At 40.7% G+C, this 27153-nt stretch overlaps 1 protein-coding gene and 1 long non-coding RNA gene across 3 annotated transcripts in view; one reads left to right on the top strand and one right to left on the bottom strand.

The window, feature by feature from the left end:
• MYO10 (myosin X) overlaps positions 1-14371 on the top strand; it is a 166652-nt gene extending 152281 nt beyond the window's left edge. Inside the window, exons 31-41 of the mRNA XM_069808895.1 lie at positions 56-198; positions 649-843; positions 1970-2127; positions 3425-3548; positions 5320-5617; positions 7240-7447; positions 8034-8170; positions 9083-9203; positions 11644-12096; positions 12464-12655; positions 12941-14371. Coding sequence (XP_069664996.1) covers positions 56-198; positions 649-843; positions 1970-2127; positions 3425-3548; positions 5320-5617; positions 7240-7447; positions 8034-8170; positions 9083-9203; positions 11644-12096; positions 12464-12655; positions 12941-13051 — 2140 coding nt within the window. The 3' untranslated portion in view covers positions 13052-14371. The remainder of the gene's footprint in view (positions 1-55; positions 199-648; positions 844-1969; positions 2128-3424; positions 3549-5319; positions 5618-7239; positions 7448-8033; positions 8171-9082; positions 9204-11643; positions 12097-12463; positions 12656-12940) is intronic.
• Positions 25-27096, bottom strand: LOC138690291 (uncharacterized). 2 transcript variants are annotated; one of them, XR_011329104.1, is made up of 4 exons: positions 26845-27096; positions 5552-5761; positions 2769-2921; positions 25-896 (listed from the first exon to the last, which is right to left on the bottom strand). It is a non-coding gene; the product is annotated as an uncharacterized lncRNA (long non-coding RNA). The 2 variants fall into 2 exon arrangements; XR_011329105.1 differs by having other exon boundaries at positions 25-165.
• Positions 27097-27153: the final 57 nt, after the last annotated feature.

Here is a 27153-nt window from a genome sequence, read left to right as displayed (position 1 = left end):
TGAGTGAGGTAAACAGTACATATGTTGATTGTAAAGCCTTCATTTCTTTTCATAGGCCCAATTCATTTGTGATCATCACTGCTAATCGTGTTCTTCACTGTAATGCTGACACTCCTGAAGAGATGCATCACTGGATAACGCTTCTCCAGAGGTCAAAGGGGGACACTAGAGTGGAGGGACAAGAATTCATTGTGAGAGGTAAGAACGGAGTAGGACAGCAACAAAGTAAATAACATCCATTAAGCTTCGAAGAGATTGTTCCCGCAGTACAGTCTGGGCAATATGTCAGCATGGTAGTGTTAGAGCCTCATCTTTCTACGGTGGAGTTTACTCACAAATTAATACAGCTGAAGTTATACTCCTGCTGTGCTGTGTAACAAAACACTGTGACGACGACAAAAGCATTTTTGTAAGTTGACAAAAGAATTTTTCTAGGTAAACGCCAAAGTTGAAAAGTTTTCATATTAATTTTATTACATCTTCATCATTTCATTGCTTAAAAATTTTACTCAAAGTTGTTTAATATGTGGGCTAAACAATTCACATCATATTTTTGTTGTTGAAAGTATGCAACTAACTTTTAGCAGCCTAATTTTGTCCAACTCTGTTTAAAAAAAAAAAGTGCAATTCAAATTGTGTCTTTAACAGGATGGCTACACAAGGAAGTAAAGAACAACCCAAAGATGTCTTCATTAAAACTGAAGAAGCGTTGGTTTGTTTTGACGCACAATTCTTTGGACTACTACAAGAGTTCAGAGAAAAATGCTTTGAAATTGGGTACGCTGGTCCTGAACAGCCTCTGCTCAGTGGTCCCACCTGATGAAAAAATCTTCAAAGAGACAGGTAACTGTTTGCTCTTGTTCAAATAGGCTTTCAGTTGCCTTCTGTCCTACTACCTAGAAATGCAACAAACAGTGCATAAGAATATTTTAAATGGATTATTATGGTTGCGGTTTGAACAAATCAGGTTCCTAAGTCACTGAGGCATTTTACAGGGAATTACTGGCCGAAAAACAGAGGTAGTAATGTACGCAGGAGTAAAATCTGTTCTCACCAACATTCAAGTTACCATAGATTGACGCTGCTGCTAAGTTAGTGTGAACACATACACATCAAAGACCTGGGGAAAGACATATGGGTAGCACTCTCCTCATACATTATTTTATGTGCTGAGGAACTATGAGGACTAACATTGGTGGAGCAAGTATAGGGAGATCTAGATTAAGAGTCCAGTTTGTGCTGACCTACATACTACACCTGAGTCAGCTCCCCTGTGCATTTTCAAAACTGGTTTTCAACTCGGAACTGGCTGTTTGCAAATGAGAAGCGACTGTTGACAGTCCTATACAATCTCATTGGGGTCACTGACACTTCAAAGAGGCTTTCACTAGTGAAAGATGAAATAGATTTTCTTTAATTGAATCTGCTTTGTAAAAAGCCTATACAATGATGCAGAGAGAGATTTTGAACTGAAATGTGCTTCCTATCATAGTTGCCACTTCATCAGTGTGAAATTAATGACTTTTTTACAGAAGAGGTAGTTCATGCTTTGTATGTTTGTACGTGTGCCACAGATGATGAAAGACTCTCACATACAAAGCAAGACTCTCTCAGATTTTCCTGTTACAGACAGGACTGGAGAAGTAGGGCCCACAAGGAGCTAACAGTATTCCTTAGTGTTGTCTTGTGGTCACTTTCCCTAAGGTTATTGGATAAAATGGAAGGCTGCATGATGGTAGTTGTACTCGGAGATTACTCCTAGGCCTGTTTAAAGGAGAATCTCCTTTAATATCATAGTATCTACATTATGATACTTAATTACTCGTACAACTTAGTTCCTGAAAAAATGCCAGCATGATCCAGAATGCAGCACTGCGGGTCTGATGGGACTACAGCTGTTTTCAGATAGAAGCTGGGGTATTTTTACAGATGCAGCTTCTATTATTAATAATTCTCCCTGTTGTGCTAGGTTATTGGAATGTAACCGTATACGGACGTAAACATTGTTATCGTCTCTATACAAAATTGCTTAATGAGGCGACCCGCTGGTCAAGCGCCGTCCAGAATGTGATTGACACAAAGGCGCCAATTGATACTCCAACTCAGCAACTTATTCAGGATATTAAGGTAGGCACAAACAAGAGGGCGTAGGGTGGGAAAGAATGGTTGCTTAAATCTTTTTTATGTTGGCTTTGCCATAATGGGTAATAAAGCAGAAAATTAAGTTTTAATCACACAGTGACATGGACTGAAATTGTGGAACCTGAATGTATTCACTGACCTGATAAAGGAATTTCTGTCTAAACAGTAGAAGAGCAAGGTATGAAGTGCAACTTGGAGGGCAAGAGGGATAACTTCTTTCCATGAAAACAATAACAAGTTTTACTGGTTTTTGTAATTTGACAGATCTTGTTATGCCTAGCAGTGGAGCACAGCGTGCAGGTTCATGAGTTAGCAGACCTGTTTGTCTATGTCCACAGTGAGCAGCACACCAGGATGTGGACTAGAGAGCTCTTGTGATTTTATTTTTTTTTTTCATTATGGTTCTTTTCTTGTGCTATGATAGTATGGGCTAAGCATTTCATGCCTCTGCGTGATGAGAAACATACTCAATTAACGCTTAGTGCTTTATGGTCCTGTTGGAGATATTGCATGCATAGCCAGAGAATGTCCTTCTGGAGATTTCTGCTAATGTGCTTTCAGGAGAGAGGATAATGATTCTCAAAAGAGACCAGAAAAATAGGCAAGAGGGGAGAACGGCTACAAACCTTTTCCCTTGGAGACTGCCACCTCTTCTCTCATAGAAAAGAAGTATCAAGTCCTAAATTCCAAGACTATGAACACTATTCTTCAGAGCAGTAGATGTACATGGAAGTTCAGGATTGATAGAAGACAGTGGTCACACATGTGTCAAACTCAGCCTAAGAAAGAACAGTATTTAGACATCAGAGTGAGTGCATCACATTTACAGCAGCAGTTTTTCTAGACTATTTTGTTAATGACAGCTCCTGTAAATTCTAACTGAAAAGGTCAATTAGTTATGCTGGAGAAATATTTTTAAATAAAACTGGAATACAGATGTGTTAATTCCAGTTATGAAATACTGGAGTAAAAATGATTGTAAAAGGAAAACACACTTAAAAAAAATTTTATGAAACTTCATTTTTGCCTCCTGCAGCTCTGCTGTGATTTGTCTTTTACTGCACAGGTAAAGTAAGCTTATGCAAGGCCTGGGGTTAGCAGGTGCTGAGCATTCATAGCCTGCAGAGTGCCATGGCAGCCACAGTACCCACAAATGGATTTAGCACCAAATAGTGTTGGTAACATCGATGACTAATTTTTTCACAGCCAACCTAAGGGCTCAAAGCATTGCATTATCGTTAATGCTGGACCCCAAATCCTGCTCTTTTTCTTACCCCAACAGGAAAACTGCCTGAATGCGGATGTGGTTGAACAGATTTATAAAAGAAACCCTATTCTCCGTTACACTCATCATCCGCTGCACTCGCCATTACTGCCACTGCCATATGGGGACATCAATCTAAACTGTAAGTTTTTCAGTCATAGAAACACTTTTCCTTATGAAAGACTAAACCAGAGGATGGGATTTTTTAGTCAATGGGCTATAGTGAAGTAACAGTAGGCAAAATACATTTTTATAATACAAATAGACAAGTTTCCCTGTTCTCTTCCAGGAGATGGAGCATAGCAGTTTGTCTAGCATAAAGGCATGGGCTTGTGGTGCCCCTCCATGGGTCTTGCAGAAGGGAAGGTTGCTGTTGCTGCTGTAATATAAGATTGTTACCCTCAGTAACACAGCCAAGATGACTGAATCTGAAAAGCCTGGCACTGAAATAAGCAACTAAACCCAATTCATTCACTCTCCTTGAATTGTATCCTCCTTCTCAAATCATTGTTGCTTCTCACCCTATGTGGGGAGCTGCAGCAGCTTCCAATTAACAAGTGTAAGTTTCATCAGTTGTGGTGGGAAGCATTATTTATGGGAAACAACATTTGAGTAGACATGGTTTTAAAAAGTAATGGTTCATTTACTCCTGAAATAGATGTAATCATGTTTTTTAATATCCTGGGCTCAATCACTAACAAAGTCTGTTTTGAATGAATGGTTCAGAGCCATTGATGGTTGTGCATTTGGTGTCCTTAAATGGATTCACTTATTTCAATTTGCAACTGCGTATTAAACAAGATATGATTCAGATCAGAAGTTTCATCCTTGGGGGGAGGGCGGGAGGTCACATTTGGTTAAAAGCTAAGGTATTTTAGGCAAGACTTCCCGGTAACTCAGGTGATACCCTTCTGCTCGAACAACAAGGAAAATCCTAGGAGAAACCTCTCCCTTCTCTTCCCCCTCCTCCTGTACTGTGGCAGGGCACAGTTCTGATCTTCCCAGCACTTAAGCTGGTTGTCCCATGCAGGAGAGCAGCATGGTTGCTCTCTATTCCCCAGGGATAGGAAGGGCTAGCTCCCTCTGAGGTAGAAGTCCTGCCAAAGTCTTCCTATACTAAATGTAGCTCCACAGATGGACTGATGCTTAGTTATTGCCTTGACTTGCAGTTGAGTTCTAGTTGTTTTCTGTAACAGTATAATGTCAGGTTAGAAACTTCATACTCATAACATATGCCTCTACTGGTTTGTGCTTTGACGGTGAGTAGGGCTAACTGATTCAGACATCAGAGCAATCTCTTCCATCTCTTGAACCCAAGAACTGCATGGTTCTTTTAAGTAGATTGTAAAAGTTGTTAGCCCATGCTGAATAACCTGCAGTACAAAAAGAATCGCCACCTTTTCCAGCACTCAAAAAGCAAGTTGCAGTGTCACAGCAATGATTTAGTTTAGTAGTATTCTTCAGGTTTAATTGAAATGCTACTGCTGTAGACAAAAATGATGCCATTTATCTTTGTCACTTTCCGTAACGCAGTCGTGCTTTACTTCACTTACGGTCTGATTAGATTCTCACTTTCTTGTGACAGTGAAAAAGTGATAAGACACTTCAGCAGTGTGGATGCTCTGGAAGGAAGATTCTCCATCAAAAAAAACTCTGATCAAGCAAGATACACTTTTTAAGTTATGTTGTCAGAAAATGACAGAATGGGATTTCACTAAATTCAGAACAAACCTCAATAGCAAAATAGCTCATAAAATGAGTTCGCATCACAGATTTGAAATGGAAAAGATCCATTCTAATATCCTGCATAGTAAGGGTCACAGAATAGCATTAAGCAATTCTTATGTTAAGCCTGAGTGCTTTCTCTTTTATATCTCAGTCTAAGCACCTTTCTCCCTATTTTTCTTTTGTAGTGCTGAAAGACAAAGGCTATACAACTCTGCAGGATGAAGCCATCAAGATATTTAATTCTTTACAGCAGCTGGAGTCTATGTCTGATCCCATCCCTATAATCCAAGGTATCCTCCAAACAGGACATGATTTACGACCTCTTCGAGATGAGCTCTACTGTCAGCTCATCAAACAGACCAATAAAGTGCCTAACCCTGGGAGCGTGGGGAACCTGTACAGTTGGCAAATACTCACCTGCATGAGTTGCACATTTCTGCCAAGTCGCAGCATCCTCAAGTATCTCAAGTTTCATCTCAAAAGGTGAGAAGCTTTGAACTACTAAAGCGAGAAAAGAAGTTTTTTCACTCACGCTTTTCTTCACCACAACTTGTAACACTGTTTAGATATCTTGAAGTGAGACGAAAATGCATTCACCTAGTGGACTGGTTATGCCAAACAATGAATCTGAAAAGAGAATGTTGTAGGAAAAGCTTGTATGAGTTGATCTAGGTGGAATTATTCTCATTTGAAGAATCAAGCAAAATCCCACGAAATTGAATGTACAATTTGTTAATGTTGACAAAAGGGGGTGTTTGTGTAATTGTATAAAGTCACTTAAATGACTTGCAGCCCGTACCCCCCAGCCCCATTCTCAACTGTCTAAATCAGCCTGTTAAAAATTCTTCATCCTGCTTACCTTAGTTTTATGAGATATGCATCATGCACATAAAAGAACATTATCATATTTGAAGATGTATTTGAGGTAAAAATGTCTGTTTGCAAATCTAATTTTAAGATATTAGTGACCATTAAAAAAAAATAAATCATTGTTGACAGTTCAGCATTAACCAGAACGTGGAGTTTCTCTTGCTGTGATGCAGCAGAAGAATGCGGAGTGTGTCATTAGGAAAGTTAGTCCACAAACAACAAACTGTTCTCAGTAATTTAAAGGTCTTGTCTGTATTTGTACTAGAACATAGATTTTGTCAATCACTTTGCTAAATCTAATTATTTTATAAATTTTTAGAAAATGCTTGTATTGAAGATAGACCTTTCAAGCAAAGTAAGATTAGTGAAAAAAATCAAATCACTTTATATAACTGTTAAAATGAAAAAATCCAACATTGATTCACTTTCTCACTTTAACTCAGCTCATAAACTGGCCTCCTTGTTAAAAAAAATTGCAGCTGATACAACATTTGTAGGTGGTTTCAGCATTGTAGATGCATAAGTCATCTTACAGCATGACTGTAATCCTGCAGTAATCTTTTTATGCCTTGTACATCATGAATCACTGTACTTTTTCACGTAAATTAAACCTTAGTAGCTCTAAGAAGCTGGTATTTTATCACTGGTTATATTATAGAAAGACTCTGTACCGAAAGCTACCCAAATTCAACAGTTTTCAATAATTAAGAGTTGAGTTCATTAAAGTTAGTAGTGAATACTCATAATACTAACTGCTGAACACTAAGGTCTAGAGAGAATCTTTTAAGAAAATCAGCAGTAGCAATCAAGTATCTTAAGTGACACTACCACAAAACTGAGCAGTCAAATATGCTTTATTGCTTTTTTCTGTAGTACCTTAGTGCAGTTTAGCCTTCATCCAACAACTGTTACTGACAAAAAGGGGAGTTGATTATCAGAATATTTCCATACTTCTCTTGCTGTAAAATCTGAGTCATTACAAGATTCCTGTAGTTAATGCTATAAAGGTAGCTCAGTTTTTTCTTTCCATTCAGTTTGTAGAACAAAATGATGAAAGTATCTAAGTTATCTCACAGTAAATCACAAGTTAGAACACTTCCCTTGACACTTTGAGCTTGTCAATTAAATAGCATCCTGGATACAGAAGTACTTTCAGGAAAAAACAAACATTCTCAAATAAGTAAACTTTCTATTTCACAAACTGGCAGCTTAAAGTAGTAATATATGTCTCACAGGGTTCGTGACCAGTTTCCAGGAACTGAAATGGAGAAATATGCACTTTTTACTTATGAATCTCTGAAGAAAACGAAATGCAGAGAGTTTGTGCCATCGCGGGATGAAATAGAAGCTCTGATCAGCAGGCAGGAAATGACATCCACGGTTTATTGCCATGGTGGGGGCTCCTGTAAGATTACAATCAACTCGCACACTACAGCTGGAGAGGTGAGAAGTGGTGACAGAACGGCTTTGGCACAAAATCAGTGTGTCCCTTTATGTGCCAGTTCCAGGCAGTAGTAGTGTTAAACTTTGGAAGCACTGGGGTTTCCCTACCTGTGCCTCCTTTCAGGGGAGGGAAGGCTTACAGAGCTGTCCCTCCAACCCCCCAGCATTTTCTGAAGAAATCCCTGCTGTAAAAACTGTCTTTATTCTGCAGAGGATTACCCAACTATAGTTCCCTCTTACAGGAAAAACTACAAGAAAGACTAAGCAATTCAGTATTCAGTTATTGGAATAACTTCAGTAGATACTGGTGTGAATGAGAGCCCAGTTGCTTCCTAAAACTAGGAGACTCTTGCTGAGTTGGTGAAATACAGGGGTTATACCTGACCAGGTGATAGCAGATACATATTCTGAAAGAATCAGTATTATTTAGTACAAAAATTAAAGTGGAATTTGACAACAATTAGTACAGCTGATGAGAACATGTTAGCAACATTTTTTGCCTAATGTAAAACCTAGCTCTAAATTTTCTTCTAATTATTTTTCTTACTTTGTGGTGCTGTTTTTTGCATGTGCTGTTTTTCATTAGGTGGTTGAAAAGTTAATTCGTGGCTTGGCCATGGAGGATAGCAGAAATATGTTTGCTTTGTTTGAATACAATGGAACTACTGATAAAGCAATTGAAAGCAGAACCATTGTGGCTGATGTCTTGGCAAAGTTTGAAAAGTGAGTGTGCCTCTCCTTCTCTCTCGCCACTTTAATAAGGAGCAATTAAATAAATTTCCAGTGTCAATAATGCTGAATTTTCTTTCTCTTGCTTGTTTGTGATGACGCAGCTGAATTACACACATGGCCATTTCTGGAACAAAAGGTTGTTTTTTTTTTTTCTTAAAGGGATTAATGAGCCACCTATTCACTTGTATTTGGTTTTCCACTGTCCTGACACCAGTAGAGTAATATTTCTCATCACTATTTCCACATTTTCTTTTCCACTACTACAAATTTTTCCATTACTAGCATTGTGGCTGCCCTGGTACTGGGAGAACTGAACTCCAGGCAGTCATTGCTATTCTGACTACCTGTTGCCTAACTTCACAGGGAAGTCACCACAGTACAGCTCACAACATTCTTCTTACCAGTAAAACTGAAACCACCCATAGCACTGTAGTAAGAAAATGTAATACAAACCTAAATACCTGTTTGTCATCTTTATGCTATATGCATGGCAATCAGCCTCCTTTATCCACATAATAACGGGAGGAAACAAGGAATGTCTGAAGTGTTGTGCAATTACATTTTATAACAGGACTTAATAATGTTACTTTTATCAACACCTGACTGAGCTGCAGATAAAAGCTTATTAAGACAATTTGGGTTAGGAACAGTTGACTGAGAACTGAGTCAACATTTATAAGTCCTTGATTTTGCTGTAGGCTCTAAATAGACACGCCCACACCCTGTCCAAATGACATCAGTCAGGTATACTGCTGAAAACTGTTAGCTCCTGTCAACGCCACCAGATTGATAGCAGGTATAACAAAGCAAAATTCAGCTGCTGCCTTGCTTAGATTCTTCAGGTCTCAATTTAGAAAGGAGTTTGATTTCACAGCTCTGATCTATCTCTCTCTCACCATGCAGGCTTGCTGCCACTGCTGAAGCTGGGGAGATGCACTGGAAGTTCTACTTCAAGCTCTACTGCTTCCTGGACACACAAAACGTCCCAAAAGATAGCGTGGAATTTGCCTTTATGTTTGAGCAGGTAAAGGACAAAGGTTCTGTTTTGAGGCACTTTTAAGAGGAGGAAAAAAGCAAGAGCTCTAGGCAGCCCAGAGAGAGTTTTGATGATGCTTCTGTTCAACTAAATGCACTACTACTCAAGCATCAAATGCAAAGAAAGCAGTTCAGTGGTCAAAATAGGCTTATCCTGACATCAGTGAAGCACATATGATTTACCTAGTGTTAGGACTTTTCTTACTTCTGCATTACTTGTGAATTGCTTTACATGTAGTGGTAAAAAATTGGATAACTGGGTCTAAGCTGGATAAAAAAGAAAAGGATAATACTTGCTTTTAATTTTGCTCTCATGAAACCACTTTCTTAAGTGCCAGAAATAAAATGAAAAAGGTGTAATTGGCAAGCAAATTAATTATTAGAGACCCATGTTGGCAGCTGTACAGAACTGATCAAGCAATAGCACCATAGTAAAACAAATCAGTCCAGTCTCAGCAGTAACAGTGAGACAGCTATGATGAGCAGAAATCCACTTAATGAATGTGCTGAGCTCATGTTGCAAAACATAAGTGAAATTGATATTTAATGAAAATTAAATGTGTCAGCAGTTGGATTTCTATTATATGAACTCCTGTAGTTGCTCAGAAACTCTCACTGATGGCATTTATTATTGTTGATTGACCCTCTCCTTTTCTACTATATTGCAAATGGCTAAAAATTTGTCCAGTGGACAGCTTCTTCAAGTGGGCACTAGAGACAGATAAAGATTTCTACGTAAGGCTCTTTGCAATGCCAAGACACTGATGTTCTGTTGGTAAGCAAGCCTGATGTGATCAAGAACTGACATATTTCACTTTTCATATGTATGAAGCCTTTCCCCTTCCACAGGATCAGAAACATTTTTGCTGTAGTAAAGTATTTCTTCATTGTTCACAGTTTAGTTTTTAAGGCACCATATTACATCATGAGTCTACCAAAAGTCTCCTTCCAGAGCCTACTACTGTACCTTTATCCAGAACTGCTTATTGTCAGCTGAAGGATGCAGGCAATAGAGTACCTTGGTTGGGCTTAGAAACGTTGCATTCTGCCTGTCTGTTTTTACATATAGAGTCAGCCAGTTAACGCCTCTGCTTTGGGTAAGAAGAAAATCCATGAGAGCTCTGCATCAGATATTTTATGTTACATTATTGGTTTAAGAGGCAGATTTAGATAGTTTTCCATATGAAAAGCTAAAACGAGCACATTCACTGAAGCAGATTGTTTTCATGCAGCATTCTGTGCTGACTGGTGTTTAGCCAAATATTTTATGTCTTGCCAAGACCAATAGTATTTCAGTTATAAAGCATGGCACATTCAATCCCTATGATTAATACTACAGCAATACCTTAAAGAGGTGACTTACATTCTAACATCAGTTCTGTTCTTTTTTTCTAATTGTCTGCCACTGACTTTTTTCAGCCAATTAAGAAAGTTCCCTTTTGTCATCAGTTTTAGTTCTGTAACCTCCATTATTTTAAAGTCTAAGTCCTTTAATTCACAAGGCACTGAAGAAAATCTTTTAGTTCTTGTTTCTCATTAAAATATTGTCCTTCCACAAGACAGCTCTTTCTTCTGCATGTGTCCAATCTCAGGTAAACCATCTTGCATGTTTGAAGGCACATTTTGTCTCCATCCTCTAAGCGTTACATCTAAATGAACTAGCTCTTACTTAGATGTGAATTATCTCTGTGTGTTTGCTACACTGCTTGCAATTCCTGCATCTCCAGACATCAGGCACGTTTGTTTCCTGTACTAGTGTCATCTGAAAAAAACAAAACAAAAAATCCTACCTGCTGCACATTTCCAAAGGTTTGAATGGGTGTGCAAAGAGACAGGATTTGAAAGAGTATTCTTGGTTCAGAATCTCATCCCTGATGCTACAGACCACTGTAACATATAAACGTTTTACTAACTTTTATCTGAGATCCATTGAAGATTTACTCTTTTCCCTCAGAGAGGTTTATTACAAAGCTGTTGTAGGGCTTTGCTTGTTTGCCTGGAAACTTCAGTTTTCACATCCAGATTATTGATAGCAGTAAGAAAAACTACATGTCCCTTTCTTCCTAATGCCCTTGAACATAGATGGCTTCCTCCCAATCAGATGTTCAGATCCTGATTTTTTCCCCTTTACATTTTGTCTTCCTTTTTAGTACTTCAGTTGCTCTTATATGTGTGAGTTCACCAAGAGCTGTACTAGTAACAATAATTCCCATTTAGCAAGTTCCTCAATTGCCTTGCAATTTTTCTGGTAAACCCTGCCTTACCCGGTTTAACAAATTTGCTAAGAGATTTACCACATTTGATTTGTTTAATGGATCATTTATTTCAGATCCAGGGTTTGCCTGGCAGCAAATCTCCTTCCCATTTCTCTCTCAGTCCTTTCAAAGACTGGTTTGCACATAAAAAGCTACCTTTTTTCCCCTCGATAGGCTCATGAAGCAGTGATTAGAGGACATTATCCTGCTCCCGAAGAAACCCTCCAGGTCCTTGCAGCTTTGCGACTTCAGTACCTTCAGGGAGATTACACCCTGCATACCACCTTACCAGAAATGGAGGAAGTCTATCCCTTGCAAAAGCTGAAGTCTCGGATTACACAGTCTACCAAAACATTTACTGCAGCAGAGAAGGCTGAGAAGAAACGAGCCAGCTTTCTTGAAGGAACATTGCGGAGGAGTTTTCGCAGTGGCTCTGTCAGCAAACAGAAGGTTGAGGAGGATCAGATGTTAGACATGTGGGTCAAAGAGGAAATCTCAGCTTCCAGGACCAGTATTATTGACAAGTGGAAAAAACTCCAGAGGATGAACCAGGAGCAGGCTATGGCAAAGTATATGGCTTTGATTAAGGAATGGCCTGGCTATGGCTCAACACTCTTTGACGTAGAGGTAAGACCTCCTGAACACTCAAACTATAGTTCATACTGTATAGATGATGATGTCATTACAGAGTAGTGAAACCATGAATACTGTATCACAGTGCTCAGACAGCTGATGTAATAAAACATTAAGATAGTAAAAGCATACTCCCATGAGCAAGCACTTATAGCTATTTAAATCCACTAGTTAGCCATAGAATACAGAGGGACAGAATGCTAGCCTGATGGGTTGCAAACAAGTTTGAGAAGCGTAAAAGGCTATGTTCAAAGAGGGACAAGCAATATGCGCCTGTTAAAAAACAGTTACAGACGAGAACATCAAGTGGTGTCTGGCTCTCCCTGTTCCCTTTGCTGTTAATTTACATTTTTTTCTCTAGTGTAAAGAAGGGGGATTCCCACAAGAGCTGTGGCTTGGAGTCAGCGCTGATGCGGTTTCTGTCTACAAGCGTGGGGAAGGCAGGCCTCTGGAGGTGTTTCAGTATGAACATATCTTGTCATTTGGTGCACCACTTGCCAACACCTATAAGATTGTGGTGGATGAGAGAGAACTGCTTTTTGAAACTAGTGAGGTAAGAGCAAGAAACAATTTTGTTATTGTGGTCTTCCTGTCCTGATAGCCAGGCTGCTTAGTAATTTAATCAATTGCTGCAAATGTTACAGATTTATTCAAGATCTCTGGTAAAGCTAAAGGGGAGACATAATGAGATGGATAGAAGTGCTGAGTATTTTTATCTGTTTAACCACAAAAGGGTTTTGTTGAAAGCTCGACAGTTTTATGTTAGCATCTAAAGACATTAATCCATTCACCTACTGTTACCTTACTAAGAACTTTGCTCTTTATACTCTTTTGGCAGGTGGTTGACATTGCAAAGCTGATGAAAGCTTACATCAGTATGATTGTGAAAAAACGCTACAGCACCTCTAGATCAGTGAGTAGTCATGGAAGTCAGGGCAGCTCCAGGTGAAAACAAAACCAGTTCTACTGTGCTCTAAATAGAACATACCCTGCTTGGCCTCAGAACGACCTGATGACACTGATCACATCTGTTGACAAGCTCACCAAGAACCAGAGTTTCCACGGAAAATACCTTCAAACATTGTTTTAGAAAGACCACAGGGTGGGGAGGGGAGAATCAGCTGAAGTAGTCACATACTAGAGCTGCTGGCTCCTTCAAAACTTTCCAAAGCATTATTATCTTCAGTTGATGTAACTAAATGCCTTAAGACTTGATACACTGCACTACAAGCAGTAATAAGTGCCTTACAATATTAAGCCCAGCTTGCATTGGCCTAAAATTGCTGATAGAAGTCAAGAGGATTTTTTCTGTCCTTTCAGAACACTGAAAACAAAGTTATATTCATCCATTCTGCACTAATCTACTGGCCTGTATACATGGGGGAAGGGGGAGGGAAGAAGAGCAAGGTATATTTTTTTGGAGAGCTGCTGGCAGCCTTCCTGATGGACGCCAACATTTTGTTTCCCCTTGCTTCCATGGATGTGCACATTGTGCATGTGTATTTGAGCTGTCAGTAAAATTTGACTAATTTTATTCTGTATTTCACAAGTCTTTTGAAGCAAAGGGAATAAGTATGTGCAATGGTGTAAACAGTCTTTCTGTACATTTTAATAGTTCAGAGTTATAGTTGTTACAGTTGTATGGTTACTTTATAAGCAGTTTTATTAACAAGTAAATTGCAAAATTTTCATACATTGATTTTACTATTTCAAATATGTATTACCATATAAGTAGCAGAAGTCTGCATTCTGTATCTGCTGTATTATAAAGAGAGATGTAGCTGAGAATATTTATAGACTACCCTAATATGGAAATTATCAGTTGAATACTCCATAATGTCAGCTTAAGTTTTTAATACTAAATTTTTCTCTTAAAGACATTTTTTATAATTCTGGCTGGACTCTTCAACCTGGACTGACTGCCAAAGGTCAGAGCCCTTCAGAGTTGACTAGAGAACGCAAAGTTTTACAATGCAACTGCTTTAATACAGAGTTCTCTATTTTACCAGGTTACCTGATGAAGGTTCTTGACAGTACCCTGTAAATAAATTGGGGAATATCAGCTAATAGTAGGCTGATTTTGGACTTTTATTTTTGTACAGAAATACTGTAATATAAGGCAAAACTTTGATCAAGGGTATCTTTTTGTCCACAGCAAAAAAAGAAACCTGAAATACCTTACTGTTATTAAAAACCTCAGCCTTTAAGGAATCATGCCTACTTACTGGAAAAAAAAAAAAAAGTCCAGCAATAAAGAAAATATATATGATGTGCTCTGTTTCTACTTCATGCTGAGTTAAACTTGCAACAAAGCCCTAATTTTGTCTGTCTTCTCAGGAGGCAAGCCAGGAACACAGCATAGGCTATATATATAGGCTTTTGCTTGGAAAGGCGTGTGCACTTTGTGTTGTGATGGGGCAGGTTTCCTTGATCATGTCATATGTGTCAGTTACACCAACAGGATAGAGGGGAAGGACTGCTGGGCAATTCCACTCCACAAGGAATGTGCAAGTAAAACTTTTTGCTATTGGTGTAGCCCTGATGTCTTGTTTTTACTAGCCAGCCACAGCATGGTAGCACAGCATGCACTGCCCTCGTAAGCATACATAGCTTTTACAGACTACAAGGCTTGCTACAAGAAATCCTCCTCCAACTGGCAAATACTTCTAGTCACTCCATCTGTGACACTGCCCCTCAGTCCCTAAAAGCCTGCTAAATAACACTACTAATTTCATGTCCCCACCCTCCCAGCAAAGGTGAGCTTAATTTAAGGAAGACAAGAAAAGTGAGAACTATAACTTCAGTATGCATAGCTGCACACATACAGAGTATCTGAGACTAACATTTCTGATTTTTTCTATGTGCAAGTTGTTTAGAAAGAATTTAGCTTCTCTTAGGAAGACATCCTTAGAATGACACAATTTATACATCTCAGCCAGCACAGCAAGAAGGTTCAGTTTTGTTTATGTGCTGTTTGTAAACATGCTCAGCGAAGTCCCTGACACATCATCATCATCAGTTGGTCAAAAAAAGAGGAATATACAACAAGGTGCCAATCTTATTCAGGGTCACAGTCTCGAGAAACTGATGCCACTTCTCCAGTCCCAATTCACTCTACCTCCTGACTGACTTCTGGATGCTGTCAACCATTAGGAGGGATGTTTGCTCTTAGTCAATACACAGAAGTACCTGTCACTACCTCCAAGAGCTTCTCTTCATTCATGCCAATTCTGCCACCCTGCCATGCAAATCTTACTTCAGTTACTGTTGTTGAGACAAATAAAAGATTTCATAATTGTCAATACTCACAAGAAAGAATGCATAGTTTATCAAAATAAATACTGCCTAAGAGAGATACCTGGGTTTGGAAGTGAGAACAGTGTTCCTTAAACTATAAAATATTTAAAAATTGATGGAGGAAATGATCTTTTCTTGCAAATTATTTTGCTTCAGTAAAAGCTTATTCCAAGAATACATGAAATTTCTCACTAGAGCCAGAAATTCTCTCCTACACACTGTAGGTTGAGTGCATCAGAAGTCACAAGGAACTGAGTATTAGAAGTTAAAGGGTCCTAGGAGACACACCATGCCTTGTCCAGTCCCTCTAGAGAGAAGGGGAATTCTACTGTACATGTTTTCAGGATTTGAAACAATCACGTATTTTCTGAGGGAGTGAAGAGCAGCAGCTCCAGCTCCACTGCCCATCTCCCACTGCCCGTCCCTGCCCTTGGGACCAGCCCTGATCACCACACTGCTGCAATGACCCAGTCAAAAACCCTCTGGGAGCACAGGCCAGGTCCCTGTGCCCTCTGACTGCGCCTTGTCAAATGCAGCCACAGCAAGAAAAGCCCCGGGACCCCACCGGCCAGATACGCTGCAAGAGCCCAGTCTGGGCAGAAATAGTCCAGCCTAGGAATAGAGTGGCAGCTGCAATGGAAATGCTATTGTATATCATCATCTTGGCACGCCTTAAAGCTTGCCATGCCTCAGTTCCACGTATGTCCTCAGGCTTCAGTCTAGCACTTTCCCCGTGCCTTATAATAATTTGTCTGGGTGCCAGAATTCTTAATAAACTTAATTACACAAGTTATGCAGAGGAAATTGCTTCACCAATAAGTGTTACATCAGAAACCTAGGTTTCAAGCTCCACATTACCGAGGCATACAGCTGTAACAAGTACACACAGGTTTGCACCAGTACAAACACCTAATGCAGACATGCTACAGGATTGCAAGTCATGCTGGCATAGGTCTGTTTCACAGCAACTTGGGCAGAACAGTGGCAACTTCTTAATGCTGACAGACTATTTCCCACGCCACAGGCACTCCAGATCATTTACAGCTCTGTGAAGTAAATACAGAAGGGTACCAACCAAATATGACAGCACTGTCTTGAACATAACTAATTCTGCATGATGCCCAGCCCTAGAAACCCACTGCATTTCACTCCATCAGATACAGGAATACAGCTACCAGCTGTGCTGTGGCACAACTGTACTTTCACACACACACAGGGCTGCAAGGTGGGTGAGAGCACAGGGCAGCTGAAATTGCTTCATGGGACTTTCAATCAACCTACCCCCATTTCTTTCAAACTGCTGAGTTAGTAATGCCAGTTAAACTCGCATCACAGGCAAACATCTAATAAAGTTTAATCTTGAAGGAATCCACGGAGAATATCTTCCACAACACATCACAACAGACACAAAGCCTTTGGTGCAACACATCAAAACTACACCTGCTCCAACAAACAGTCACAGGCAGCGAGCAGAAGAGGGCAGCAGCGATCCAGAGAAGTGAGCTACACGGAGAGCGGTTCCATCCGCAGCATGATTGTACCTGGTCTGCAACGACCACAAGACAACAGGTTGGGGTAGGAGAAGGAGAAAGGAGTCCTCTCGTCATTCTTGCTGTCCACCAGACGCGTGGTTAGGACAAGCAACAGCTACTCGGGCTGCTTCTCAGCCATGCCAACACCCCCATCCATCTCTAGCTTTGGGCAATCAAAAAGTGAAAAATACATTAACCATCGGGGGGCTGGAGAAAGGGAACACCAACAGAACAGTGAAAACTTCTAAGGCCAAAGTTGCAAGTTTCCAACTGAACAGTCACTCCTTTTTACTGATACATTTGGGGGGGAAAGGGGGAGACAGGGGACACAAACACACTGCTTGCCCACATTACCCTGTTCAGAAGGCTGTTCCTGAACTTCTCTGTAAACATTTTTCCAAAATTTCTTGTCTAGAGTTGATTCATGGCTAGATTATTTGTTCCTGTTCCAGCACAATCTTTTGATTTTAATCATTTTGCCTCTATGTATAATTCTTACCCACTCCTCCCTCCCAATACATTTTATAACTAGTAGTTGCACCATCTTCCAGCCTTCATTTTGCAAGCTACTCAAGCGAAAACTTTCTTTTAAATAAACTTCTCAAAAGCAAGTTCTCCCTTCTCCCTAATCAGCCTCATAGCATCTTTCAGAATCCATTACACTTTGCATTCTTTAAAAACAAAGGAGATGGGAATGGTACAGTGTTCTGAACACCTTACTGTTGCCTTATAACAGCAGTCTAAAACTTGTATCAAAAGTACTTTACCTGTATATTGTAATCTGACTAGTCCTGTTCATAGTGATATCCCTTTAATTCTGCATGGGAATTCTAGACTGATAAAGATGAAAGGAGGGGACAAAGGGCCAAATTTAATCAACTGACAAGATTTCAACTAGTTCTTGAAATCAGTTCCTAAGCATATGATTTTTCATTGTATGTAGTTACATGTCATTTCTCTTACTCCTATCCATAAGAGCATCCAGTTCTTCCTATATGATTACCCTACCTAGTTTTCTTCATACACACCAAAACACTGTTCTTACAATCGTGTCACTAATTAAAACATTTAAAAGGATCTCTACCACATCCCTGGTAACACAATTATTAACTTTAGTGATTTGTATTAGTAAGGTCCCTTAAAAAGAAAGAGAAAAAAATTCCCCCTTTTACCACCTTCCTACCCATCTTATTTTTGCAAGAATTCCTACATTCTGTATCTTAAACCAGCAATTTTCAAACTTTTTAGATTACTTCCTTTTTTTCACATAAGAGTTTATTTTTCTTTTGCTGCTAGTCACCCCCACATATCTCCTTGGCAGACCTGAATCACACTCCAGATATTTACCAACTGACCAACAATAAGATCACAAACATCCTCTCATTTGACTGTGTCAGAATTAAAAAACAGTAGATGCTGATGAAATCTCATCTTCAACATCTGTTTTCTCAATTATAAGGAAGGATCTTGCATGTGCTCTCAGAAAATCCATATAAAGGGGAATGTATCTTTTTTGCATTCTGAAAGACATTTCCCTAACTTTTTTCTTACATGTCCCCTTCTGAGAAAGTATTTCCCCACCCATGCTACCACCATCAGTCTTCTAGGTACAGTGCCACAATCCAGTTTTCTCTAGGTAGGCATTACCTTAGCCCCCTCCTCACTAGGAGCTTGTCAGTTCACTAAACCCAACATTACACCCAGCTGTCCTCTCCACAGATTGCCACCAAGAATTTCTACCTTTTACCCTCAACTGCAATCACCTGTTTGCCAGAGCACACCAATACATCCACTGCCCTCCTACAGCCTTAGCTGTGCAGACCACAACTGGTAGCCCTCTCCCTGGCAGCAGCTGGGGGTGCAGTTCTGGCTACTTACACAGCAAACATACTCTCCATTCTCAACCGCTCCCAATTTTTCATGTCCCACACTTCTTCCCACTTTGAGAGTCTTGATGTTATGAACTACAGTTTTTAAACAGAGCACAGGGTCAAATGTCAGCTCGTGACAGATCACCCACATAGCCTGCGTCTAAAAAGTAAGTTCATAAAGTCAATGTAATAATCAAATGCATCTAATTACTTTCCACAATATTTAAGGCATTGTATAGTTTTACCACAATACAAGTGGTTTTGCTTAGATCACTATCCCTACAAATAAGGCCATAAGACTGGTGTACAAATTTGCTGATTCCCAGCAATTTCGATTCTTCCTTGCCAATGACAACTCCCACATAAGCTTACCTGTTTCATAAATTCTAAACAATTGCTATATTCAAAAACATTGCTGGCCTGCTCTCAGGCAGAGTTGACTGAAGAGTGGAGCTAAACCTATAAAGTCATTATTGACTCTCTGCCACATATATTCAAACAGACAATGCTATCTAAGAGATTACAGTAATAAGGTCCAAAACTGGATCCATGAAAATCAATTATTCTTATCGATTATGGCATGATTAAACAGACAAGAAGAGCAACATAGTTTGGTGTTGAACACCTATAAATTGTTGTAGAAATATTTTATGACATTGCTGTACAATACTATTTCTGGGCTAAAAACACTTGGTTTAGGCAGTTTCTTAACTGGCCTTGACCACAACTGTTGAGCCTGTCAATACACATTTTCTTCTGCAAATTCTTTTCTCTCAGGTCCTAAGCAGTTAGATCAGAGATATTGTCCTTTCTGATTTAAAGTTGATCTGTCTTTATTATCCATCTAATGCCATGCCAACAACTCAAAACATAGTAATGTATATTGTTACACTAGCTCGATTCTATAAAACCTGGATTCGGAAAAGAACAATACTGCATTTGAGAATGGAACATTTACTATTGTTCTTACACACGTTAACCACACAAAAAGGAATATCTGATGCAGGGGTACCAGAGCATCCTGATCATGATCTCTATTACAGAAAAACTAAAACTGAAACACGATTCTTCCATATATTACTTCATTGTTGGGTTCTACTCTTAAAGCTTTGACTTCACAGGTATTAAGCAGCAGCATAACCTAGCAGTGAGGAAAAAACCAAACCAAATACTAACATATCTGGCTAAGAAGCAGCATCAATATTTACAAAATTTTGTCACTCTTGTTAAATTTTTCATTTTGTACCACCTGGTAGTTTGTATTGGGTTTGCGTGGCAAGGTTTTGGTAGTGGGGGGGCTACAGGGGTGGCTTCTGTGAGAAGCTGCTAGAAACCTCCCCCATGTCCAACAGAGCCAATGCCAGCCAGCTCCAAGACGGACCTGCCACTGGCCAAGGCCAAGCCCATCAGCAACAGTGGTAGTGCCTCTGGGATAATATATTTAAGAAGGGAGAAAAAAAAAAACAACCCTGTGCAACTGCAGCCAGAGAGAGGAGTGAGAATATGAGAGAGAAAGAGCCCTGCAGACCCCCAGGTCAGTGCAGAAGGAGGGGGAGGAGATGCTCCAGGCACCGGGGCAGAGATTCCCCTGCAGCCTGTGGGGAAGACCACGGTGAGGCAGGCTGTCCCCCTGCAGCCCAGGGAGGTCCACGGTGGAGCAGATCTCCACCTGCAGCCCAGGGAGGACCCCACATTGGAGCAGGGGGATGGCCGAAGGAGGCTGTGACCCCGTGGGAAGCCCACGCTGGAGCAAGCTCCTGGCAGGACCTGCGGCCCCGTGGAGAGAGGAGCCCACGCTGGAGCAGGTTTTCTGGCAGGACTTGTGACCCTACGGGGGACCCACACTGGAGCAGGCTGTGCCTGAAGGACTGCAGCCTGGGGGAGGGACCCACACTGGAGCAGTTAATGGAGGATTGTCTCCCATGGGAGGGACCCCACACTGGAGCAGGGGAAGAGTGTGTTGAGTCCTGCCTCTGAAGAGCATGAAGCAGCAGAGACAACATGTGATGAACTGACCCTAACCCTCATTCCCCATCCCCCTGCGCTGTTGGGGGGGGAGGGGTTAGGTAGAGAAATCAGGAGTGAAGCTGTGCCCAGGAAGAAGGGAGGGGTGGGGGGGAAGGTGTTTTAAGGTTTGGTTTTATTTCTCATTACCCTACTCCGGTTTGATTGGCAATAAATTAAGTTAATTTCCCTGAGTGAAGTCTGTTTTGCCCATAACAGTAATTGGTTGAGTGATCTCTCCCTGTCCTTATCTTGACCCACAAGCCTTTCATTCTATTTTCTCTCCCCTGTCCAGCTGAGGAGGAGAGTGATAGAGCAGCTTTAGTTAAGAGCACCTGGTGTCCAGCCAGGGTCAACCCACCACATAGTTTTAGCTTACAAGGCCAATTAGGTCCCATGAATTCCAGCTGCCCAAGAGATAAACATTTCAGTGTAACATAAGAGCATTTTGAAAAGTCTGAATTGGGAAGCTTTAATGAGCATAGCATGCTAAGCAAAATTAATTTATTTTTTCCCCTAAATACACATCTTTACACACCTGGTGTTAAAAGCACTAAGCTTTAATTTTGGCCAACCAACTAATACTGTCTACCACAATCCAGCATAATTATGTATATGCTAAGCAGTCTCATAACCTCAGGCAACTAAGTATTTCATTTTAAGGTCACTTACAAGCTTTTGCAAGCACAGACCTCTCAAGATTTGTTTTATAAATCAACCACAGTTTTGATTTGTAAATTAAGAGTTCTCATGTTTTTTCATTATTTATATTGGGAAAGTACCTGGGAAATCTGTTTGAAATTGCACCCTGCTTAGGCTTGGCACTGCACAAACACGTATGAGGTCACCCCATCTGTAAAGACTTCAAACAAACAGAGAAGACAAAGAGCAGGTCAGGAAGACACAAGGACTATTAAGTGTATTGGGAAGATAGAAGCAATCTTCCTCCTCTCATGCAGCAGGACAGCAGGAGCCCTGAAGCAGAATGCAGGTCTCGTCACTCTCAGCCAGTGCTCTATTTTCCAGACTAGTGTAACTTTAAAAAGCCAGCAGAGGCGGTGCAAGCACTCTAAAGAGCATCACTCTGCTGATGACAAGGTATTAGGTTTTTTTTAAAATGAAGTTCTCCCATAAATTGTCCTTCCTTTTTAGATAAATGAAGGAAAACACAAATTTATGAACACATAACTAAAAATAAGGAAACAATAAGAAAAAACAACACAGACCAAACAAGGCCTTAGTGACTAAAGTTTGTCTTGTAAAACGTGATCTGGGACAAGATATACTTGGCTGGATTTGACACACAAAACTTAAAACCATGTTCGTTCTGCTATCCCGCATTTACTTCAAGAAGCTTAAAAAAAAAAAGGCAAGAAGCTAAAAAAAGCAAGAAGCAAGACCAACGGCTGAGAGAAACAGCAGAGGGCAGCCTCTAAAATAAAGTGTCCCTGGAAGGCGATTGATGTTCCCTCAGACTAACTGGCAATTATGCCACTGAATTTCCCTGCATTTCCTTTAACTACAATTAGTTAGTTAGTTAGCTGCAGCAACCCATATGGCAGCACTGAAGTCCAAAACCTAGAATATTAAACTGAATGCTGTGTTCTCAAAGCACGTGGCAGGTGATGAGAGTAGAATAGGACTGTTGCTGCCTGCCATTTTAACTGATACGCAAACTTGTACGTAAAATACTGAAAAAGATGTGTCATGGTCCTAACTGCATTTTGCATAACACAGGACAACACTTAACACATTCCCACTCCATAGTTTAAGATTATGATATATTACAGTTAAATGAAAGAATTGACAATTTGGGACGTAGCTTCAACAATGCTTCACAACAGAGACAAGACCTTTTGGATACTGTAAGGCCAAGAGTGTGCACATCAAAGGAGAAAACTGTTTGCCAATTATTAATTGGAAAGTTATTCTACACTTAAACAGTAACTATAAAAAATATCAGAGTTTAGTGAAGAGACCTGTGAGAAAGTCCACAAAAGCATGCATGAAGCTTCAGGCAGAAACAGGACTAATGAAAGGTGCATGGTATGTATGTCACATATGACACCAGTCTTTAAACAGTTTGAGGGATCTAGGCAGCTAAAGGCTTTTAACGTTCATTACTAAATATTATAATAAAGAATACAATCAGTGGACACCTGGAAAAATATGATCTACTGGGGAGAAGCAGCATAGGTTCTGTGAAATAAAGCTCGGCGCTAGAAATTTGCTGAAGTTCTTTGACAGACATGGGAATGAGGGCAATCTGGTTTACCTGGATTTCCAAAAGGCTACTGGCAAAATTCATCACCTAAGGCTTTTAAGGAAGCTGTGGAGCCACATGAGAAGGGAAGTCCTGATGTGGAGAAATAATTGGCTAGAAGATAGGGAGCAGACAATAAGAGCAAGTGGGTCCATTCTCAACAAAGGAAGAAGATCATCACTGAAGTTCTGCAGGGGCTCTATGTTCTTCCACCCACTCAATAGTGAACAGGAAAAGTGATGAACAGCAAACTCAAAGTTTAGTGATGACATCAATTTATTCAGGAAAGCGAGGACAAGGGCAGGCTAAAGAACTGCATGAGTTTAGGAAACTGAATAGTTGTCCAATAAAATTGTAGAATAAATTCCAAGTAGATAAAGTGAGGCAGGTGGCAGGGGCAGGGAGCCCAATCCCAGATTCAGCTGTACAAGCAGCTCTGAACTGATCATTATCACTAAGGGACAAAATTGTGAAGTTTTAATAGTTCCAGGAAAATACCAGCCCAATGTCTTGCACCAGTTAAAAAGAAAAAAGAAAAAAAGGAAAGCAGACATCAGAAATTATTACAAAAGGCATAAAGCAAACCACAGAGCATTGCTATGAAACTATTTAAATCCAGGACCTGCTCCCACTTTGAACACAGAGATGACGTGACTAGAGCTGCACAAGAAGGTTATCTTTGAACTGGAAAAGGTTCACGGAGGGGGAACAAGGATGATCAAAGTCACAGAACTGCTACAATATGAAGTATGACTAAGAGGCAGTTCTTCAGCCTCAAAGCAGAGACAAGTTAGGAAGTGCCATGGGGATGACTGGATACAGAGTCAATAATCATGCACAAACTGTGGGTCATTACTAGGACAAGGGAAGTGATTCTTCCCTCCTTCCGCCATTTGTGAGACCACATATCGAATACTTTGTCCAATTTTGGGAAACCCAATACAAGACACATGCCAACATACTGGAAGGAGTCCAGAGGGCCCCTGGAAGGTCAGTGGCATACAGCACATTATGTAGGAGAGGCTGAGAGAGCTGGGTTCGCCTGCTCTGGAGGATGGAAGGTTAATGGGGATCACCTTGCTAAGTACCTAATGTGTGGTTATAGAGCAGATGGGGCCAGAGTCCTCCCCTACCAGGTGCAGACCAAACAAATTAGAGGAAATGGGCAAAACATGCAGAACAAGAAATTTTTAATAGATAATCAGAGAATATTCTTCACAATGAAGGTGGTCAAACATTGGAACAGGTTGCCCAGAGCATGCTGTAGAATCTCCAGTCCTCACAGACATCCACAACTAATCTGGGCATGACAGAGAGTAACATATCATAGCCAACTACCAAGGTTCTTTGAGTGAGTGCGTATGTGGGGAGAAATGTCTTCCAGACATTCCTTCCAAACTAACTTATTCTGTGATCCTGTCATGAAATGAAGCAGATGGAAAACAAGTGTTTTTTTGTTTTGTTTTTTTAAAAAAAGAAGAAAAATCATACCATTTTGAGCTGGAATCCTCAACTGAATTCAACAAAGTTACTCTATGCTGACATCAGAATACTCAAACTTATTTCAGAAGCATTAGAATGCTTTGATAACTGTAAGCTCATTTGACAGAACCACTTCGAAAGCTTTCTCCTCAGTTTTCATCCATCGTTTACATTGTAGTCCCTGACACCAGAACCACAGCCCCTAACGTAGTTCTGTGCATTACAGCTCATACATGCAACTGTGGACAGGGTGGTAGTCCTAGTTTTGCTCAGCACAAACTCACAAACTGCATGCAAACCTTTTAAACCCTGGCAGGCAAAACATCAAAATGCAAAAAGATCAAAGCCAGACAACATATTTACTACTATTTTTCTGAAGAGGACACCTAAACCTTCAATGGCTGGGAATGAATTATCCACCCCTTCTCTCACACTGATGTTTATACCAGAGTGTTTTCTGTAAGCTCATTCATATAAACCCAGCCCAATAACTATCAACAGGGAAAAAAGGAGAGCTGGCTTCCATCAATACTTGAAGCATTTTTTTCCCATTAGCTAAATTACAAAACCTATTCTGGAAGAACTTTTCACCCCACCTCATCCTCCCCTCTCAGATTCCATCCATCTTCTGAGAAGAGGGAGCATTCTTGAACTCCTGTGACTGAAGAGAGTACAGCATAGAGTATAAATTGGCAGGGCGGTGGGGGGGAAGCATAGAATCATCCTCAAACATTAAAAAAAAAAGTGGAATATTGGTAAGGGAGTATCGCCTAAAACCTGCCACAGTTTTTAGCCTTAGGGCCATAGGATCATACTGCTGTTATCCTACTGTGGGTTAAATCAAATTTAAACATTCTAACTCCAGTGTGCTTTCTGGGGCTATCTATCCCATGGTCACTTTAAAAGTGCATAAGGAACACCTGACTTCTTTCCAGGTTTACCTAGTAACTGTTTGGAGTAAGCTAGACTTAGATGCTGGATAGGGCAGCCCACATTACTGAAATAACTGAATGCTAGCAAGGGAAAGCAATCTGCTGCTGGCTAAGCTGGGGATGGTTTTGGCAAGTTACGGACAGTGTTCACTGTAACAGCAGCTTCCTACAGCATCCTACAATGACCTGAAAAAACAAAAGGGTAAGCATGGGAGAAACGCCCCCATTTGTGCTCCTCTCCCTGCCTTTTTCCTTGCGAGAAGACCCTATTTTTACTCCCAGGACTGGTAAGATTCCCTCTGCTCCCACTCCCCAAACCAGGGAATCAGCATCTGCAGGCATGCACTGCATGCACCGTAGAGAGATGTCCGATGCTCAAGCCACACCAGGAGCAGTGCTCAGTAATTGTAAGCAGCTGCCTGTTTTCCAGCATGGGGAGGACACCCTGTTTTGACCAAATCTTTTTAGGGCAAAGTTTTATCCATCAGCCCAAAACTGAACCAAAACAACAAAGTGTTGCCTTGCTGCAAATAATTCCCAGAGCCCTTCTCTTCCACCTGTGTGTTTGGGGTTACTAGGGGAGCCTTTCTCTTTCCTTTTGCTCTCTCAGACCTTCACAGACAACACTTAATCACTTTTTAGCTGGGCTTATTATTCAGGCAGGTCTGCCTGGCTCCAGGTTCTTACAGGTAAGAACACAGTAGTATAACAAATTAGCGTGAAACTAAAACATCCTGTAGAAGAATTTTAATTTGCTTATGGAGAATAACGTTCTGTATGTTTCCTCTCAGGTACAATTCATATACTACACAGAGTATGCGGAATCAGAGAAGTAATGTTAACTCTCTCCCAAGGTCATCTGGTCAAAACACACGTTAGATTTGCAACCCACAGTCAATGCTGCAGCTTAATTAATTTTGTGATCTTATTTTGTCTGCTTTTACCTCAGAGAAAAAAAAAAGGCATGTTGACCTTTTCCCGTAAAAAAAAGGCAAGCTAACAGGGGGTACTCAATTAAGCTGGAAACAGATGTTAACTCCCAATCCAAAATTCTTCCTCTATTTTTGTCACTTTGCTATTGCAATAAAAATGACTTAATTTTATGCAGTTTACGCCGCGAGACCTGTTCTGTGATTCCAATTTTTGGCCGTCCCTGTTCAGCAACAGATGCTCGAGTGACGTTTACTCCCCAGGCACGCTCTCCAGAATTCAGCTCCCCAATAATCACGCCGCCACCTCAAAGGCAGCGTCAAGCTTCCACCGTGAGCCTGGCCAGGTACTTAGTTGATTATTTAGATATTATTTAGCAGACGACAGGACAGCACGGTAGAGGTTTTGAGGTGCGTTTCTGGGATACTCACGATGCAGGTGGAAGCCACCGAACTCCCGCAGCCTCCCTAAGGGTCTCAGGAGGGATTCCCAGCAGCGTGACCACAACCGTTTACGTCCTTTTTTTTTTTTTAATTTTTTTTTTAGCATTTCGCTCGGCTGTGGGATATGGAGGAGGAGGAGGAGGAGATGAAGGGGGCTGGGGAGAGGCGGAGGCAGCCGGTAACGGCCGCCGGCACGCGCGCACGCCCAACCGCCACCACACAACACCCCCCTCCCCCCCCCGCTCCCTTTTCCCGCCCACGAGGCGCCGCCCCGCCGGCACCTGCCAGGCGCACGCG

The sequence above is a fragment of the Haliaeetus albicilla genome, chromosome 21, assembly GCF_947461875.1.
Source record: "Haliaeetus albicilla chromosome 21, bHalAlb1.1, whole genome shotgun sequence".
In the NCBI taxonomy this organism is placed as follows: domain Eukaryota; kingdom Metazoa; phylum Chordata; class Aves; order Accipitriformes; family Accipitridae; genus Haliaeetus; species Haliaeetus albicilla.
Note: the sequence above shows the minus strand (reverse complement) of the source record. Positions and strands in the feature narration are given on the sequence as shown.